Source organism: Poecilia reticulata, chromosome 6 (assembly GCF_904066995.2).
Source record: "Poecilia reticulata chromosome 6, P_reticulata-male-v2, whole genome shotgun sequence".
NCBI lineage: Eukaryota > Metazoa > Chordata > Actinopteri > Cyprinodontiformes > Poeciliidae > Poecilia > Poecilia reticulata.
In genome coordinates this window covers 30,067,723-30,087,802 of record NC_088835.1, presented here as the reverse complement: position 1 = coordinate 30,087,802, position 20,080 = coordinate 30,067,723, and the positions used below count along the sequence as shown (strand labels likewise).

The 20,080-nt window shown below is 36.6% G+C and overlaps 1 protein-coding gene across 1 annotated transcript; it reads right to left on the bottom strand.

The window, feature by feature from the left end:
* Positions 1-1,474: 1,474 nt before the first annotated feature.
* Positions 1,475-12,256, bottom strand: klhdc4 (kelch domain containing 4). The gene is made up of 13 exons (XM_008436550.3): positions 12,020-12,256; positions 11,839-11,930; positions 10,662-10,740; positions 10,467-10,565; positions 9,591-9,727; positions 9,320-9,412; positions 6,460-6,622; positions 6,311-6,389; positions 5,149-5,357; positions 3,844-4,063; positions 3,070-3,258; positions 2,858-2,983; positions 1,475-1,903 (listed from the first exon to the last, which is right to left on the bottom strand). The coding sequence occupies exons 1-13, from the start codon at positions 12,116-12,118 to the stop codon at positions 1,719-1,721; spliced, it is 1,770 nt and encodes a 589-aa protein (XP_008434772.1). The 5' UTR covers positions 12,119-12,256; the 3' UTR covers positions 1,475-1,718.
* Between the last annotated feature and the right edge of the window lie 7,824 nt (positions 12,257-20,080).

The following is a 20,080-nucleotide window of genomic DNA, read 5'->3' as shown; positions in this document are numbered from 1 at the left end:
TATTTCTCTAAATTCTGGCTTTTTCCTCAAAAATCTTTTTTCTCAAATTTCAGACTTAAATCTTTGATTTTTGACTTTTTCTCACAATTCTGACAAATTTTTTCCAAATTCTGACTTTGTTCACAAATCTTTTTTCTCAAAATTCTCACCTAAATTTCTGAAATATGAGTTTATTTCAACATTTTGACTTTTCTTTCCTCAAAATGTTGAATTTAATTCAGCATATGAAAATAGCTTTAGTCCTCAACAGCAAGTCGTGGTTGTTTTGAAGCAATCTGATTAGCGCTACACTGCCCCCTATAGGTTTGGCATGTTTACAACAGTCAGGGGAATATTTATGCAGATTCATGCTGATGTAATTGTCCTGAAACCGATTTCTTGTGTGTACAATATTTTTTCTAACATAGTGGTGCAAATATTGGTTTAATAAAGACGCAGCTATGTGCGTTCAGGGTTTTGCTCTGTTTTTATAAACACTCTGATATTATTTTGAGCTGGACTGGGAGAAGGTGATCCTGCATGTTTGCTCACCATCTGGTCGTGTTTGAACAGCGTGTGGCATCTCCAGGCGGTCAATGAGAGCGCTCCTCTGAGCGGTCAATAAGTCCAGACAGGAAGTGCAGCCAACCAAAACACGCGGCGTTCAGCTTTACCTCCAAACTGAACGCAGCAGAGGAAACAAACTCTGAGGTCCTTAATTTGTCGTTTCCCAGCTGGTTCATTCATGCTACGTAACGCCGCGTCAGCAAAACATGAACGTCTCCTTTTTTTGTCCTTGGGTTGAGTTTTCACTGGAGAAAAGACGAGGAGCCTCGTTCTCATCCATCTTCTCCTCTATTATTCATCGGCCTCTCCTCATCCCTCGTTCAGCACGCTGACGGAGGATAAAATAGGCCACAGAGGGGCCGAGACGGACAAGCTGCACTCATCCCTCATCCCGTCTTCCTCCTCCAAACATCCATCCAGACTTTGATCTGCCAAAACCTTCATTTATTTTGTAATCAAATTAGATACTTGAATCCAATAAACAACTGAAATAAGTTTATTTATCTGGGAGTCAAAATGAACTAAGACTTGAACCTTCAGACATAAAGATGATTACAAAGTCGGTCTTCTGTCACCTGAACCTGAAGAACATTTCCAGGATTAAAGCTTCAGTTTGTAACAATTATTATAAAAAGAGCATGTTTTTTTTACATATTTGTTAAAACTGTCACCATGTTGAGACAGAATAAATGAGAAAAGATCAATCTCCACTTCCTGTCAGAGCTGCTGCTGCTGCCGTCTGAAGAAATGCAGCTCCCACCAAAAACAACCAATCAGAAACTGTTTTTTTTAATTATTATTTTTTTAAATATTAATGAAAATTAAAAGCTTAAAGATTTAAGATAAACATAACTTTATTAAGGGATAATTTCAAATGATCATTAAAACTCTGAGAAGTTTTTAAAAAGCCGATCACACACAAACAAAATTAAATGTGAAACCAGTTATTATTTATTCAGATTCACGGCTTCATTTGGAAGTTTATGTTTAGATGTTTTGTTTAGAGACTTAACTTTTATTACAGGTTCTGAAGTTTAATCTTATATGAAGGTAAACAAACACACACACACACACACACACACACACACACACACACACACACACACACACACACACACACACACACACACACACACACACACACACACACACACACAGTTCTGGGATTCCCACTATTGGTCTTCATAGAAGACTTTCGCCATGGCAACAGCAACTTTGGACACTTTCTTGTCCTTGGCGTCGGGCCCCATGTTGGCACGTGCGAGTTTAACCCAGTACGGCTCGGTCCGGTTCTGGTAGTCCATCAGGGTCTCTCCCTCCTGCACAGCGGGGTGCTCCTCTTCCTCTTCTTCCTCCTCTGAAAACACAGTTAAATCTGTTAAAGCTGCAGAGGAAAAGATTAGCTTAATGCTAGTTTCCTGTGGTTGCTAAACAGTTTATTAAAGTGGTTCTGGTTCTGTCATGTTAAAACTTCAAACTATTTTATTGGGGCTTTAAATGTTAGATCAGATGTAACTGCAGTGATCGGTGAAACTTTTCAGATTTGTAATTCAATTAAATGTTTAAAATAGTGACTCGATTAAAATATTTAGTTTTAACAACCATATATCAACAAAATAAGCAATATTTTAAACTTAAAACCCCTTTTTGCTGCTAAATTATTGAATAAATACACATAAGAGTTTAATTTAATGTTTTTAATCAGTTATTTATGCTGCTCAACCATCAGACTGGTGCAATAATTGAGTTAAAATCCTTCTAGTGACAAAGGAAACTTAATAGTTTCCTTTTTTTCACAAAAATGGTCATGACTATCTTATTTTATTTGAGTTTGGTATGAACTCTGACTCTATAATAAAGCTGCAACTAACGATTATTTTAGCAATCAATTAATCTATCAGTTACTCTGATGATTGATCGATTAATCAAATTAAAACACTAAGACATTGAACCGAGTTATTGAACCACATATCAAAAACTTTGATGTTTTTTATATATATTCTTATATATATAATTTAATCTATTCATTGAATAGATAAAAAAATCTATTCAATGAATCAGAATTAATGCACTAAAAGCTGAAAACTAACGAGAAGTTTGTGTTGTTAATGTGAGGGAAGTCAGGAAATTCCCTGTAATTATGCAGCAGCTTTTACAATTTACATTTTCCACAAATTAGAAATATTTTAAAAAGTGAGTAAAACTGGAAAAAGCAACAAAAATAAAGTAACAGACTCATCAAATGTAATTTCCAAGCAACAAAGGAAGCACTTGTTGCAGAACACATCAAAGATGCTGAGTAATCCCTTGCCTTCATCATCCTCGCTGCCATCCTCCTCCTCCTCTTCCTCTCCTTCTGCTCCTCTGGGTTCCTCCTCCTCCTCCTCCTCCTCCTCTTCATCCTCTGACTCAGACTCTTCCAGCCACTCCTGCGTCTCTGTGGAGACAGAAATCATAAATCATCACGAAGCCTCGCAGCCTCAGCTGGGATCAAAGCGCCGGCCGCCTGATTGGCTCGCTCACTTGGGTCCATTTCCACCAGAACCTCCCACTGGTCCATCTTGTGCAGGTCCAGGCAGTAGAAGTCGCTCAGGGTGACCTGGCGGTCTCCCACCTCGAACATCCCGCCGTACAGGTACAGCTTCCCCTGACGCACCGTTGCCATGGCGCTGGACCTCGGACACGGCTCCGCCGTCGGCGCCGAGGCCGAACCTGCGGAGCGAAGCTCAATCTGAGTATAAAACGTGATTTTTGTTCCACCGCCACGAGCTGCGTTTTCGATACAAATATGTCAACATTTTTTTGTCTATATGTTGGAAAAAGAAACCACATTATTGCAATGTCGATGTTTCCGTTAAAATGTAATTAAAATCACGTGTGAAAGTTTGTTCACATGTTGAGTCACTAAAAATAACAGCAGCAATGAATGTGAACAGCTACACCAAATGTAAAGTTTTCATTTTGCTAAATATTTATTTGGGTTCGGCTGAAGAGCCACCACATCTAAACGCACAAAAAATGTGAGTTTTTTCGAAATCGGTTTGTTTCCATTAAGCAAATTAATTTTTGAAATGTCAAAAGTAAAAAGAGGTTTTACGCTGGGACGAATCGGCAGATGCAAATGTAATGTTTTTCACGGAAACTGGAATGGAAACACGAGACGTCTGATCAACAACCGAATGCTGACGGAAACATTTACGCTTTTTCAAAATTGGCTTGTTTCCACTAATTTATTTTTATAATTTCAATTTGCACAACATTATGGTTAATGGAAACGCAGCTACTGCCACTAGTTACCATCTTCCTCCTCTTCCTCTTCCTCCTCCTCCTCCTCCTCCTCTTGAGGACCCGGAATCACTTCCTTGATGGTCATCACCGTGCCGTCTTCTGTCACGACCTCCTTGATGACCTCAGTTGGTCCTCGAGCCGCTGCCTCCTCTTCCTCATCCTTCCTCTCTGCTCCTTCGTCCTCCACTTTCTTCCCCCTTCGTCGTTTCTTCTTCTCCGATTTGGTTCCCTGGAGAAACGGACAAAAAGTTCACTAACCATTAATTCACCAGAAGAATCTTTGCTCTGCTATTGTTTAAAACAAAATCATTAGCATGAGCCAACGCTAAAGCGTGAAACTAGTTCTGTCACAAATGTTCCCAGAAGTTATTGATAAACGATAATACAGTTTATTTTTAGGCAGTTTTCAAGTGATATATTGATACTGGCATAATAATGACATTTCTCCCTCTCAAAGAAAACCTGACACTCAAACTGGAAGTTATTTTAAATTTCCAAAATAAAATAAAACAACCAGAATAATAAATAAAAATTTATTATGAAGTCTTTGTAAACAAAATTACCCTTCAAAAAATATGAATCATCAGAATGTAAATAATCAAGCTGATTATAATTCATCATGCAATTAATCGATTAATCGCTTGTTGTGACTGGCTGATGTGAAACATAAAAAATAATGCTAAGCATAAAAAGTCAACTAGCGGAAGCTAATGCTAACCTGCTAAACATATTTAAAAAATGAAGCAAGAAAATGTTAAACTGCTAAATGCAAAAAATTGTCAGAAGCTAAAAAAAAAAAAAAATTAGGGGAAGATAATGCTAACAATAAATATGACTTGATTAGTTTAGTTTTATAATTTCACTTTGCCCAACTTTGTGGCTAATGGAAACGCAGCTTCAGCCACTGGTTACCATCATCTTCCTCCTCCTCTTCGTCCTCCGGACACTTACAAACCGTTTCAGATTTTACTACAAATTATCACTTTAGAGTTGTTGGAATAACCAAAGTCAAAAACATCTCATGTGACATAAAAGTTAATTCGAGTTATGAAAATGGGAAACAAAAGGCAAAAAAACAGCTCAAAAACGGCGGCCATCTTGAAAAATGGCTCTTATCCTGAATTTCATATGGAAAACATACATGCTAAACAGTAATTTACTGTATTATCCACCTGAAGGAAACTCTAATGCAAAGATTCGGACCTGTGGAACCAGAACTGTCCTGAACAACAGACACTAAGCAGGAAAAGTTCGAGGTAACTTTTATAAAACGTTCTGTTCTGGTCCAAACCGATGAAGCAGAGTCGGGTTTACCCTGAGCAAGCCGGGGAACCAGCGGTTCTTCACCGTGTCGTACAAGTACAGGTCGTTGTAGAAGTCCCCCTCCAGTGACTCCTCCTCCTCTTCATCACAAACGCCGCCGAACAGAACCGCCCGGCCCGCCGGACCCACGGCCAGAGAGAACCCGGAGCGGGGCGGCGGCTTGCTGCCAGACGGGCTCAATCTGGACCAGGACCACTTTTCTGCACCACAAACAGTCAGTCTGAGTGAAAATCCCCAAATTACAAGAGAAGCAAAACGTTCACATATTTTTACTAAAGTAAAAATAAAACGTCGCTGATTTTAAACTTTAAATGTCATCAGACAAAAATATATAGTTATGTGCAAATTCTGGTATCTTAGAAACTAAAATGAAAATTTTTTCTATTTAATATCAATATATGACAGTATTAGAGCCTCGCTAAAATAAAGTGACAAGAATAAAGTCATACTAAGACTTTATTCTCTTCATACTCGAATTTATTCTCATATTATTTTGACTTTGTTCTTGAAATGATTCTACTCTCCTATCATTTCGACTCGCACAAAAATAAAGTTGCAACAACAGGAGAATAAAGTCGTAGTTTTACGAAAATAAAATAATCATATAACGACTTTATTTATTATTATTTATTACGTTTATAATGACACTATTCTGCATTGTTTCAACTTGTATGAGAATAATGTAGAATGAATAAAAATAAAGTCACAAAAAGGAGAATAAAGTCCTATTATTACTTTATTGAATAATAAATAATGATAAATATTTAAAATAATTCATATTTGACTTATTACCAGAATGTTATTATGACACTATTCTCACATTATTCCGACTCATATGAGAATAAAGTGGCAATAATAGAATAAAATACTATTATTGACTTTATAGGACAATAATTATTGAATAAAAAGCTATAAATTCAATTCATAATAATTTATTCAACAATTACTTATTGAAATAAAATGATATATTATTATTTATTTATAGAAATCATTTAAATTTGAATGATTTTTTAAAATAATGGTCCTAAACCTCCATCAGGTTATCTAAACGTCACTAAAGTAAATGTAACTAAGTAAATGTAACTAAGTAAATGTAACTAGTTCCTCCCCGCCTCGGCTTGGTTTCTGCTGATCAGTCTGATCAGTTTTGTACCTTGTCCGTCTTTGCCGTCTCGCTTCAGGAGAAACATGTCGGAGTGGATGCTCCCCTTCTCCACGTCTCTCTTCACCCTCTAAACGAACGAACGCCGTTAAGACGTTTCACGCAGCAGAACCTCCGTAAATCTCAGAGCGAGCGCGTACCACTTTGGAGTATCCTCCATAGATGATGACGCCCGCGCCGTCCGGCGTGGCGGTCATCTGGCAGGCGGAGCGCGGAGAGGGGGCGGAGCCTGACGGAGTGAGGCGGGACCAGGAGAAGGTGTCCAAGGAGAAGGCGTGGACGTCATTGTAGTAGATGAAATCCCTGCAAAGGGAGGAGAGAAATCAGCTGAACCAGAGCGAGAAGGTGACATTTCCAGAGACAGTAAAAATAAAAAACTCGTTTAGTTCACAACAAAATCAATAAATCAGATGTTTTCCATCTTAATCCATCGTAAAAACTAAAAAATTTGCTCTTTGACACATGATACCATATTTCATTAACTTGCTTTGGAGACATTTAAGGTGTATGGAGATATTTAAAATGAACAGACATGTTTAGAGAGAGCTAAACTTAAAGCAGATAACATGAAGGCTGATAACAGATTTTAAGAATGTTTTTTAAAAAGATTTTGCCTGATTTTTTTTTTTGTTACTTATATGAACTATTATCATTTTTGTCCTTTCCAAATTTCCACTTAACTTTGTGTTTTAGTCCATCTGATGATGTCATTTTAAAATATGAAATAATTGATAACTTGATCGGTTACACAGTACTTGAGGAGACTTTTTGCCAAATACTTTTCTTGGATGGATCATTTTTACTTTTACATATTGAAGCAGAACTACTTTTACTTGAATATAATTTTTGGATACTCCACCCACCTCTGCTGTTTAATAAACTTTTCCAAACAAAGCAAAAGCCGTACACTGATCAAATCTAGAAAAATACAATCAACCTGAAATATTTAGGATATAGTTTGTTGATTTTTATTTAATCTGGAAAACCTGCAAAACTTTTCTGTTTAAAATCTGTAATAATTTATAGTTCGCTTGTCGACAGAAAAAGTTCACTGTTGCAAACATAAGACAGTTTTTGCAATTATAATTGCAAAAACTATAATTGAAAGGTTTGTGCCCCCCAGAGTTCTTTCAGCTTGACATTTCTGTCCACCGTGCCAAAATGTTTGGACACCCCCGTCCCAGAAGGTTTACGCCCGACTCATCCTGCAGCTACAACAGCTAAGAGAACAGAGCTGGAACTTGTTAAACGAAAGCTAAAAACACGGAGAGGTTACGCCGTTTACTCAAATGGTGCAATAAAAACGAAAGCAGTAAAAGCTTCATTAAAATTCTGTGTTGGGTTTACTTCAGCCCAATTAAAGATAACTAAAGCAGGATTGGACTCGGCGCAGGTCTGGCTGGATGTTTCAGGCCCGATCTGAGCTCTGCCACAGATTTCCCCTCCTGATGCGAACCAGGAGGAAGTTGTGACTCTTCAGACCACAGCAGGTGGAAGCAGGTGGAAGCAGGTGCAACGCAGTCGTTTAATTTCACTGTGAAGTAATTGGGACCACAGTCAGCGTTTGTTGCCACTGCGGAGTGAAGTTAGAAGTGTTCATCTGCTTGGGGTGTGATCGGACCCGGATTCTCGGCTCAGTTGGTTGAATAATAATTTAACCAAATGAAAATGAAATGCAACTGAATAACTTATTACTTATTCATCAAAAAATTGACAAGAAAAATAGATTTTTACTGAATTTTTTGATGCCGTCAGTAAACAGAAAAGTCCACATATATTTATACATGCATTAAAGGGGAAGTATTATGTGTTTTCTAGGCACATAGTGCTGTTTTATAGCACAACCAAGTGACTATGCTATATATATCAAAATATGATTTAAAAGAAATTTGACTTTGTGATTTAACGCCTTGAAATTGGGCCTCTGTCTCTTTAAGAAGCTCCTGCTCTTTCTGAAACTCCGCCTTCAGGAAGTCATCATAACATGGCTGCTCTGTTAACCCTTTAACGACGTTTTTACCAGCGTTGCTCTGAGAACTGGCTCCTACAATGAGCTCAGCTGTTCCACCAGGTGTTTGCTAATTGTTGCTGGCTAGTCTGAAGGAGCTGAGAGGGGGAGGAGCTGCGTCTGGAAGGCGGCGCTACAGCTGAATGGTTGCCATGGAGATTACTGAATTTCTCAAACGTGCATCTAAGAATGAAGGCAAAACTCCAGGTTTGTTTTTGCTGAATGAATAACTTTACATGATGCAAAGATGAAAAAAAATCGATTCAACATGATACTGCCCCTTTGATGTTTCCATTTATCTATTAAATAGGTTTTACACTTATTGTTTTATTGAAGAAGACGACTCTGCAAGCTTTTGTACCAAGTGAACATGATTCTCTGGGGTGGCCAGCATTTTAAAAAGTGTGGCCCCCCGCGGCCCCTCCTTGGTGATGCCACTGTATAAGCAATCAGTTTCATGAGAGGAACTTTTGAAAAGTTTGCTGCTGCGTGAAGCCTGTCGCAATAAATCATTTAATCTCATAATAAATTAAAACAAGCTCAATAATTTCTATTTGTATGATTTATAGTTTTTTTATTTTCTCTCTTAAAGTCTTCAGTCTGGTGCTTTGGTCCCAACTATCCATTTTACACAGACTTCATCATTAATTTCTGTTTTGTTTATTTATTTTGGATAAAATAAATAAATCCATTTGGATACAATTTTAAATTTAATGATTCTCAGCGAATGGTAACGGTATTATTATGCCATTACAACTATATTAGTTGAAAATGGTATCAAAATGACAATATTATTGATTATTGCAACACGTTCTGGGACAATTTATTGTCCATCAAAATTGCTGCATGGTTTTTCTTACTCATCAGAATCAGAACTAGAGCAACTCAACTAAAAGATTTAGGCTAGAAAATCTGAGCATAAAATGTAAGCGTTGCATAATATCTTACGACCTTCTTTAAATGCGGTGAGGTAAACCTTTTGGTGTGTTTACCTCGTGCTCTCATGGAAACCTCCAAACACCAGCAGCTGCCTCTTGCTGAGGACCATTCGATGGCCGCTGCGACCCGACGGACCACCGGCAGCTCTGGAAAACAACAAACGCTTCAGAAATGCAAAGCAGGAACTAATTACTCAACTGCATTTATTTCACATGAATTCATTAAAGCCTTTAAACCTCATCCAGTTCCCTAAATAAACACGTCTCGTTATTCCTGTTTATTATTGGTGCTATTTTTATGGCTCCTCTGTGTTTCTGCACGTACTTGATGTTTTCCCATGTGTGTGTAGCCAGGTGCAGCACCCAGAGGTCCTTGTAGTGGTAGAACTGCTCCCCATTTGGAGAAGCGAACTCCCCTCCGAACACCCAGAGCTGGCCTCCGCCCTGCGGGACCACCACCGCCTGCAGGGAGCAGCAGAGCACAGCACAGGAAGGTTTGTTTTGTTGCATCAGGCGTCTGCTGGGATGACGGCGCCAACAGGTGAGATCTGTCCGATCTGAGCCGCAGCGCTCTGCCCTCTTGTGGCTGACAGGAGAAATGTTCCTCCATGTTTCATAAAGTGATATTCCACTTTATAGGATTATCCACATTAAGGCCATGCTAAGAAAATACAATCATAAAAGTACCAGAATAAAGTAAAAAAAAAATTTTTTTAAATAAAGTAATACAATAATAACATCATGATTTTCTTCTTGTAATTCTATAGCTTTATTCTTGTAATACTTTGACTGTATTCTTGTAATATGACCCTATTCCTGTGATATTATGACTTCATTTTCACATTATTTCGACTTTATTCACTTAATTTTATAACTTTATTCTCGTAATACTTTGACTTTATTCTCATATTATTTTGGATTATTTCTAGTACAACTTTATTTTCAAAATATGACTTTATTCTAGTAATATTATGGTGTGGAAATCAGCGGAAAAAGACGAAAAAGTATTTTGAGTCTTGCTTTATTCTTAATGTCTTCCAACATACAAAACCAAAGATAGAATGGGGGACATTCTCTTTTTGGTTGTGTATGTTGGATACAAAACCAACAACTATCTGTTGTCCATGCATCAGTTAGGTGAGGTGTAAAAGTGGTTTGGTTTAAAATAAAAATAAAAAAATAGTAAAAGAAAGTAGGGCACCTGGTGGGAGCAGCGTGGAGGAGGCGGGTTGGGTATGTCCGATTTAACCCAGCTGTTCTTCTTGATATTGTAGAAAAACAAATCGTTGTAGAGATACGTCTGCCATTAAAAGAAAACAAACACATAAACATATATGTTTTTTAGGATTTTCAAATTTAAAATTGCAGAGAAAATTTCTCTGGAAAAAGTTTCCACCTTTTTTCCGTTGAAGAACTCTCCTCCAAACAGGATGAGCTCGTCTTTCTCAGGATGTGCAGACAGAGACGCATTCAGCCTAAAAACAAAAAAACGGCAGAGCAGCCCCAATTACATAAAATACGTAAAAACTACATTTTTGATGAATTTAAGGCATGACTTAATTTTATCTTCAGGTTTTTCCTGAATTAATGCATTCAGTTGATGGTGCAGGAAAGTAGCTTAGCTTTTTTTATTTTTTTATTAAATCTAGTACAGAGTTTAATTTATCCTAACATACAATGGTGGTTTCACAAATAAAAAAAATATGATTTCTAATCATTCAAATGATTAAAAGCTGATTAATTACTTATATTTAACATCTATTCTTCATGTGTTTTTGGTTTGTGCTGATTTATGTTTTTGTTTATTCTCTTTTTGGTCATTTTATTTCTCATAATACTCAATCTGAATCTCTTCAAAGTTGTCAGGTATTTATTAGTTTCTTAAACCAAACTGAGAATAATTAAGAATTAATCACATGTATGAATTAGTCAGAATCAATAATCATGATCTGTAGCTCTCTCTGGACCCAGAATTAATATATCTATAGTTATTGTTGGAAGTAGTCAGAGTAATATGTATTTTGGTTTGAAGGTAAAACAAAAAGGAAAACATGAATCAGAGAAGCTTAATGATTTAGAATCTAAGCATATTAACACATCTGATATAAATAAAGAAGCCAAAGCAAATGTAAATAGGCAGGCAAAACCAATGATGTGATCAACATGCTAACTCAAGTTCAAACTGTATTTTTTGGCTTTATTTTATTAAATAAATGAATAAAGAACACGGGTTCAATTTTAAACTGCTTAGATGTAGAACATGAATTGCTTCAGCTTAATAAAGGATGAAATCCCAAAACTGCAATCATGAGCTGACTTTCTGTTCTGGTCGGTGTTGATATAGTTTACACAGATGGGTTTGTGTGTATTTTAACTCAGAGAAAGACCATCTAAATAAGTCAAAGCCGGAATTGAAAGGTAAAAAAGAAAGGAAAAACAGATAACGGAATTAGTAGGTAATGATATCCTGCAGGTTTATTCTTTAACACTAAATCCAGTTTGCTTGTATCCAGTGTTATTTCAGTTCTTTCGTGAGGCCCAGGTAAAGTTTAGAGTGAATTTAAAGGCGTCACCTCGGTGCTGGAGGAGGACAGGTGGTTTCTACGACCTGGGTCTTCTTAGCGTCCAGATTCTGAAACTCAGCAATCAGAGCCTCCAAATCCTCCTGGGCACACAATAAAAGAAAAAAAAAAATCACCTTGTGTTATGGATTCGAATAAAAACAGAATCAGTAACGATACAACCAAGTGATACCTCTTCTCTTTTGGACCTCTTTGAAACCTTTTTCTCCATTTTAGCGGCCGTTTTATCCGCTCCTTTCCCTTTTTTCTCTTTCTTTCCTTTCTTTCCCATCTTTTCGGTAACTTTTCGTAATTTTAGAAAGATTTATCAGAATTTTGTCGGAACTGAAAGCCCAAACAGACTCCACATGCTGAAAAGGTGCGCTTACTCTAGCCAACTGGGATTTACTTCCGGCAACATACTTGGGCTTCCGGTGGAAGTCAACAGCGCCCTCTCTTGTATCGGGTCACACATTGCAGTTTGGAGCAGTTCTTCAAATTTTCTGACCCCAATGCCTCGATAAAAATGCTTCATATTAAGTCACAATATCATCAAAACGTTAATTTATTTCAGCAACTGAAATTAGAAAGGAAAACCCATATACTTCATACATTTATTTCTTTCCAAATAGTGTACTTCCAGCATTGTAATCAATGTTAACTCCACAAGCAGGGATTTGGATGACCAAAACTGACACAATTAAAAATAAAAGCACAAATAAATGAATGGCCCAATACATAAATCAAAAATACCTAAATTGCACCAATTAATATATAAAAAATAAAAACTTCACTTCATGTTTTATAATTTCATTGACTGTCATATTTATTTTATATTATATATTTAAGCACATAATATAAATGTTATTGTTTTTAACAGAAGGATTTGCCGGCTTTGTAAATGGTGTTTGAATTTTTTTAACCAAAAAAAAAGGAAATACAGTGTGTAAATTTGTGGTTCCATCTGTACAATGCCTCTCCTCTCTGAGAGCTGTGGATGTTAAACATTAAAAGAAAGGCAAAGCAGTCTTATTTCATTATACTTTTAGTAACAAGGAAATTCAAAGTGCTTTACGTGATTAGAAGGAAAATAAAACAACAAACAAGCAACAAACATTAAATTGCAGTGGTAAACTGGGGGGAAATGAAGACATGTTTAAACCGTTTATGATGTCAGTTATGCTGTGATCAAAGGTCTTTTTTAGCATTTCTGGTTCTGGGAATATTGTTCACTTTAGGTCCAAAGATAATAACTTCAGTTTTATTTCTGTTGAAGGTGAAACAAGTTATGGTACCTCCACACATTAACTTGCTGTTTCTATCTACTGAAAGATTGAATGGGCTCTTTCTCTCTTGATTACGTTGTGATGTAAAGCTGTGCATAATCTGCATAGTTATGGTAATTAATTTTTTTTTCTTACCTGAAATAGTGGGAGCATTTAGACTTTTAATTATTTTGAGAGTCCAGGATTGAACCTTAAGATGTTTGAGGTCTCTGTTATGTTAAAGCCTTAGAAGAGGTGACAGGATGTTCTGAGAAACTCCAGGACGGAGACAGTCTCTCTAGGACAGAGCGATCCGAAAACAAACACATGAAGTCATTTATCTTCTGACAGTGTGGAATGTCACAGGGAGAAGTGGACTGAAACTCATCAGACAGAAACTGTTTTGGCACCCTGATACGGCATCTGACACAACAAAAGCAAACCTTACTGATCACTGTAGTTAAAAATCACACATTTTAAACTAACATTAGGTTATAGAGCCAATTATTGAACTCATTTGGATATTTCTCCTAATTTAGCCTGATTTTCTCAGTTCTGGGATGTTTGGTTTTTTTTTGGGTTGTGAAAATAGTTTGAGTTGGATGCTGCCCTCTTCCCACAGTGGCCAGAAGAGGGCAGCAGTGTGTTCTTATTGCTCTCCAGGTTCCAGACCCAATTTATTCCCCAACAATTACAGAGATAAGGTCTCCCATCAAAACAATATGAAAGTGATGCATCAGTCATGGTTTAATAGATGTGTCTGTCTGTGAGGTATTAGTTTTATCCTTCATCCGCTCTAGTCATTTCATATTACTTCTTAGCTCTTCACGGAGATTAAAAGTCAAATTTTCACATGAGTGGTTTCGGACGTGACACCTCTTTTCCAGCCTTCTGTCAGCATGTTGTAATTTCATTTTTCCTTTGCAGGATCCCCAATCAGCTGACCGCAAACGCACACAGCACATGATGCTCCACACACTCCTGACTGCTCGCTCTGCTGCAGGCTTCTTCACAACTGACTGAGTAAAGGTCAGGCTTTGTTCCTCTCTAACTGTGGATGTGCCTTTGCTTTGTAGAGTAAAACAAAACAACAACAAGCAGCTTTGATTATCAGAATTAACATGATTGAGATCGCTGCTGGAGGAGACTCGGATACTTTTTTATCAAGCTTCAATTTATGTACAGAATTGTGCAAAAGCTTTAAAACTGCAGGCCAGACTATAAAATAACTCACTTCAGATAAAGTCAATTACAACAAAGTATTTCTTGCTCTGCTTTTGCTGCTTTTTGTGAAATTGCCATTTATTCAAGATAATATCTAATGACATCACATGAGGTTTGAGCAACCAACAGCTGCGTTTCCATCACAAATGTGTGCAAAACTTTGTAGATATTCAGCTTATATTCTGCAATTTCATAACAAAATTAAAATCAATACATTTGGAAATAAATGTGTTTACACATTAAGTTATTAAATAGGACACTGCGTCATCATCCTCCAACCACTTCCTGTCACCTTCTTCGTTTTTTCCACCACTAGTAACATTCGGTTGTTTTAATGCAGAAAATGTTTCCATTGCAGTTTTACAAACTTTTTGATCAAGCTGAAAAATCACCTCTTTTTTTTTTTTTTTTTAGAAATTACTGTCTCCATTAAGCAAATTAATTTTCATAAATCCAATTTGAGTTTATTTCCAGAAGCTTAATCTCAAAATTTCTGAGTTTTTTGGCACATTTTTATTAACTGTAAGCAGAAAATCATCACAATTAACAAAAACAAAGGATTGGAAACACCAGTCTGTTTATAATAATCAGAAGTAAACTGAGTTACTGAAGAAAATGAATTTTTCAAATAATATTCTGATTTATTGAGTATAACATAAAGCTTCTCGTTTTCTGAGTACATCTTTGCTCATGATGCCTGATTTAACTTAAGAAAACGATTTAATCTGACTAAAGTGTAAAAGTAGAAGTAAATTCAAGCAGAAGGAAACATTTTCAGATCTATTTTTACATCACAAAGTGACTCAGTTCCAAAGTATTGGAATCAAGACTTAAAAAATGTGATATATAAATGTTACTTCAGTTGATCTGCAGTTGTTCTTTCAAACAGAAGTTTTACTTTGTTTAATGACTTGAAATTGGGTCTGTGCCTCTTTAAGAAGCTCCTGCTCTTTCTGAAACTCCGCCTCCCGGAAGTCGTCCCAATATGGCTCCTCTGTTAACCCATTAACAACGTTTTACCAGCGTTGCTCTGAGAAATAGCTTCCATTATGAGCTCAGCAGATGAGTAGCTCCACCAGGTGTTTGCTACTTGCTGCTGGCTAGTCTGAAGGAGCTGAGTTGGCAAGAGGAGCTTTGTGAGGTGGAAGCTTGAAAACTGGAGCTCTGAGGTGGAGCTGTGCCTTGAAGGCGGAGCTAAGTCCGCCCAGGCGTGTTGCACAGCTGAATGGTTGCCATGGAGATTAAAGAATTTCTCAAGCAATCATGAAAGAATCAAAGCAAAACTCCAGGTATGTTTTTGATGCGAGAAAAATATTAGAAACATGATGTAAAGCTAGAAAAAAAAGTCAATTTTACACAATACAGACCCTTTAATAAACTTAATAAAGTTACTAGGATAAATTTAATTTGATTACTTGTAACAAATTAACTTATTTTTTTAAGCTGGGTCAACTGTTTTCTTTTATCAGCGTTTTTTTTTTTTTTTTTTTTAAGAGAAATGTCTTTTCAAATTTCTTCAAGAGATTTCCAGGAAATCTGACCTGTGAACATGGAAACATTTCTCACTCAGCTGTAAGTGGAGCAGATGGCTGGATAACACCTGCGTCCACACACACACACACACACGCACACACACACACACCACACACACACACACACACACACACACACACACACACACACACACACACACACACACACACACTGGTGTGACTCATCAGTGTTGCGTCAGCGGGCATCAGGCCTGTTAGTCTCAGCGACAGGTCGTGAGCGACGCTGCAGCAGGAGAATAAAGGTCTGAGGGAGGAGATGGGGATCGATAACCCGGCAGGACAGGAAATCACTTTCCCGGTGATGATGAAGGTTTTTAAGTGACGCACGCCTCCGACAGAGCAGGAACACAAACACACAATCTACACGCCGTAAACAGATCCCGCAGCTGCGATCAATCCTCAATTTGTTTGGGATTGAAACTTTTTCCCTCCTTCAAATGGAACAGATTTATTCTGAGCTTCTGTCATTGTTTACACAATTAACCATCAGTTTAGTTCATTTACACAATAAAACCATAAATGTTATAATGAGAAGAAAATATGTGAATGTTTAGTATTTACTGTCTAACTAAGAACATGAGGCCAGTCTTTACACAAGGATGGATGGATGGATGGATGGATGGATGGATGGATGGATGGATGGATGGAACATAAAATAACTGAATCAGTTTTAACTGATTCTTCACCTTTAACGTAAAAACTTAAAATATTTAAATCTGATTTGTCTGTTTAGATTCTCCTGAAGGTCTGACTTCCTGTTTGTCTCTTTATGAAATAAAAGCTTTTTTTTATTATTGTTTGAAACGTTTTAACACATTAGTTATTGATTCCTTCTTTGATGGGTTTCTGATTGTATTTCAGTCCTGGGTTGAAGACTAAATCCGTCCCTCCTGAAGCTGTGAACTGGTGAAAAGTTCAAAGGTCAAAATCTCCCAGCTGCAGCTTTGTCTCTGTGTTCCTGTAAGAAAATAATCAGTATTTGCTTTGACTCGTTGTTCCAGGAGAATCTCACTGCTGGTTTTGTGCTGTTTGTGTTTATTTGACTGGAATAGACTTTGGACAGGGGAGTAAATAAATAATCAGACAATAGGTGCCTGCAGCCCCTCTGAGCCCCCCGACCCCTTTATATGATCAAAGATCAACCCCAAAACAGACAAAAATAATCATCACATTTCTGCCTGTCTTTGGACTGTTGGTGCTTATTGTTTTATTGTTTTTCCCTCTTTCTTTATGTTTTACTTGTTCATTTCAGTCCTTTTGTGGTAAATTTTGTATCTGTTTCTGGTTTTAAAGTTCCTTTTCACCTTTTCAGTGTTTTTTTTTTATCATTTCTTGTCTTCACTGCTCTTACCCAGAAAAACCAAACCTTCAGTGAATGAAGATAAAACTACACTCTGACACAATATAAAGATAAAATTCAAAATATTATGTTTAACATGATTTTACACCAACTCATTACAACCACTTTATGGCAATTAAATTAAAAAAAGTAAGCAATAAACGTTCTAATTTCCAACTAATGTTTCAAGGTGAAACCCTAACCCTGCTTTTTTCACTTCCTGTAGCTGCTAGCTGTACCGTTCTAGACAAATTAATATTTTGCAAAAAACTTTAAAATCAAATATACTGTAAGACATTAAAAACTGCTGTAGACATCACTAAAAGTGTTTTCAAAATCAAACTGACTGAAAACTCTTCACTAACCTTGTTTTTTAAAATGTTTATTATGAAGCATTGATAAGGTTTATGGAAACTGCACAAATTCAAAATAACATTCTCAATTTGGCAAAAAAAAAAGGTTTTTCACTTGCTTAAACTGGCTTTTAAATTTCCAATAAAAAGTGCTAAAGGGGAGATGGAAACACGTTTTCCAAATTTAAAAACTCAAGATGATCAGAATTAATTGAACCAACTGCTTGTGTTTTGAATCTATTTAATAATTTTGATTTATTAAACTAAATTACAGATATTCTCAGATATTCAAATTGGATTAAATTGAGCAGGAGGTTTCCGTATGATGCTAATTACCAGTAGATTCATCCTCTTGAGTTTGTTGCATTGGAAAATTATTCCTCCCTCAGTAATTTTGTTTAAAAACATCTAATCTTGTCAGATATTTTCTTCTTAAAACTGATTTTTGCAGTTTGAAGGCAGCTGAACCATTTAATATTCCTGCCTTGTCGACGATGATAGGCTGCAAGATTAAAAAACAGATTGAACACGAATCTCTCTAAAACTTTCCTCTGTAAAAAAAAAATAGGTTTTTAAACATCAAACAGAGCAGGAGCTGTTTGTTCTGAGCTTCGTTTTCCTCTGTAAACCTGAAAAACAATAGAGAAATGTGGCTGTTTGATCCGACCTCTCCACCCAGCGCCTGCATGCACGGCTCCTTCGCTGCGTCTGTTTGTGGAGGGAAGCAGAAATCAGAGCTCAGCTCTGGTCACGTTCTCCTCGACTGCAGAATGTTTGTTGTGCTGCTGATACTTTTATCTGGCTTTTCCTCACTCAGCCTTCGTGAGCCGCAGCTGCTCTGAGAGAGAGTGTGGGAACAATGAGAGCAGAAAAAGTGCAAAAAGAAATGGCCCTGAATCCCAGCGAACAGTCGAAGAAAAATTCAGAAATGTTGCATTATTTGTTACCAACAGATTTCTTTGGTAACGACTTGTTCCAGTTTCTCAGAGAAATCAACCATTTGGTCCAGGAACAGAAAAGACTAAAGTTTTCCAAGAACAAGAAAAAAAAGAGGCTCTTTAAGCTGAACTGAAGGTGAAGGAATCAACTGTTCCAGCTGTTTTAACAAGGGGATAAAACGTGAGCCAGAGAGATTATGTGTGGATTACGTAGTTTACAAATGGTACTTAAATGCATCACTGTGGATTGTCAGCAGATGTTGCCACTGTAAACTCTGCAGGAGCTTAAAAAGTTAATTACATTTAAAAAAAACATCACAGTATTATTATAGGGAAACATGAATATCACAAACTTTTTTTTTGCACTATAATTGCATTTTATGTTCAAATCAAAATATTTTACTCCCGAAAAAAAATAAAAATAATTCTCATTACAGTGAGAACGGCCATGTTTACATGTATCACATAGATTACTTAGATTTCAACAAGTCTGTAAAAATATTCAGCTTCTCTGTACATTTCTCTGGTTCTTTACTACTTCTGCATATTTCAACTGATTTCAATGTTGTGCAAAACATATTATTAAAAGATGTTTTCCAACAGATTTATCATAAGGTAGTTTTCATCTCTGATCCCTCAGCAGGTTCAATTTCTGGTCTAATATTTTTTTGAAATATAATGAAATCTAAATAAATGTTGTTCTCTTTGACAGCTTAAAACTTTTACCTACTTTTATCTACCTCACTGCAACTTTTCTAGCAATATTTAGTTTTACTAGTTAGTTCTAAACGTATGAAAAGCATAAATTAATTTAGTATTTATGAAGTTCAGTGAACTACTGACAGGAATATTCATTTACAAAAGCTGTTGTTGCATCTCTGAAACTATCAGTTTGAAACTCTGAGGTCATGTTTTCTCTGCTGTTTGGTTCAATCTGATTCTTAAGCTTCAACACGAGACGGATAAACTGACCCTGGTTCCGACGATTCAACCCCCACTGCATTAAATGCTCCGAATATTTGACAAGATTAAGATTATTGCATTAATTTTTTGCCTTCAGATGCCATAACCACTTCCAGGCAGCACCACTTTATGTCTGAATAGTTTGTATATTCAGTCTGAATGTGGAGTTGGTTTCACTTTTTTGCTTCATGGACAAACATTTTTGTGTTTGTAAATTAAGAAAAAACTAAATCTCTTAAAAATAAAAAGGATAAAGAAGTAAAAGGAGTACAACTTGTGTGATTTATCTTCATCTGAACACAATTATTTAAGAGAAACTTGCACTTGTTTCAACTTAAAACCATTTAATTTGTTGAACACATAAATATGCAACATTCAGCAGGAACTATTTCTAAAAATAAGACACGTGACGACCTATTGGAGCTTATTGTGGGTTTTCTCTGCAAGTCGTGAAGTAAAGGTTCAAAAATTAGACGGTCACCTTTTAATATTTGGTCAAAACTCCAAAACAAGTTCTTAAAACTTCAACTACAAACCTTTTACATCCTTCATCAGAATTCTGGCTCCGTTCTGGTTGAGTATTTTGGCCTCATTTAAACTTCCTGATTTACTGGCATGA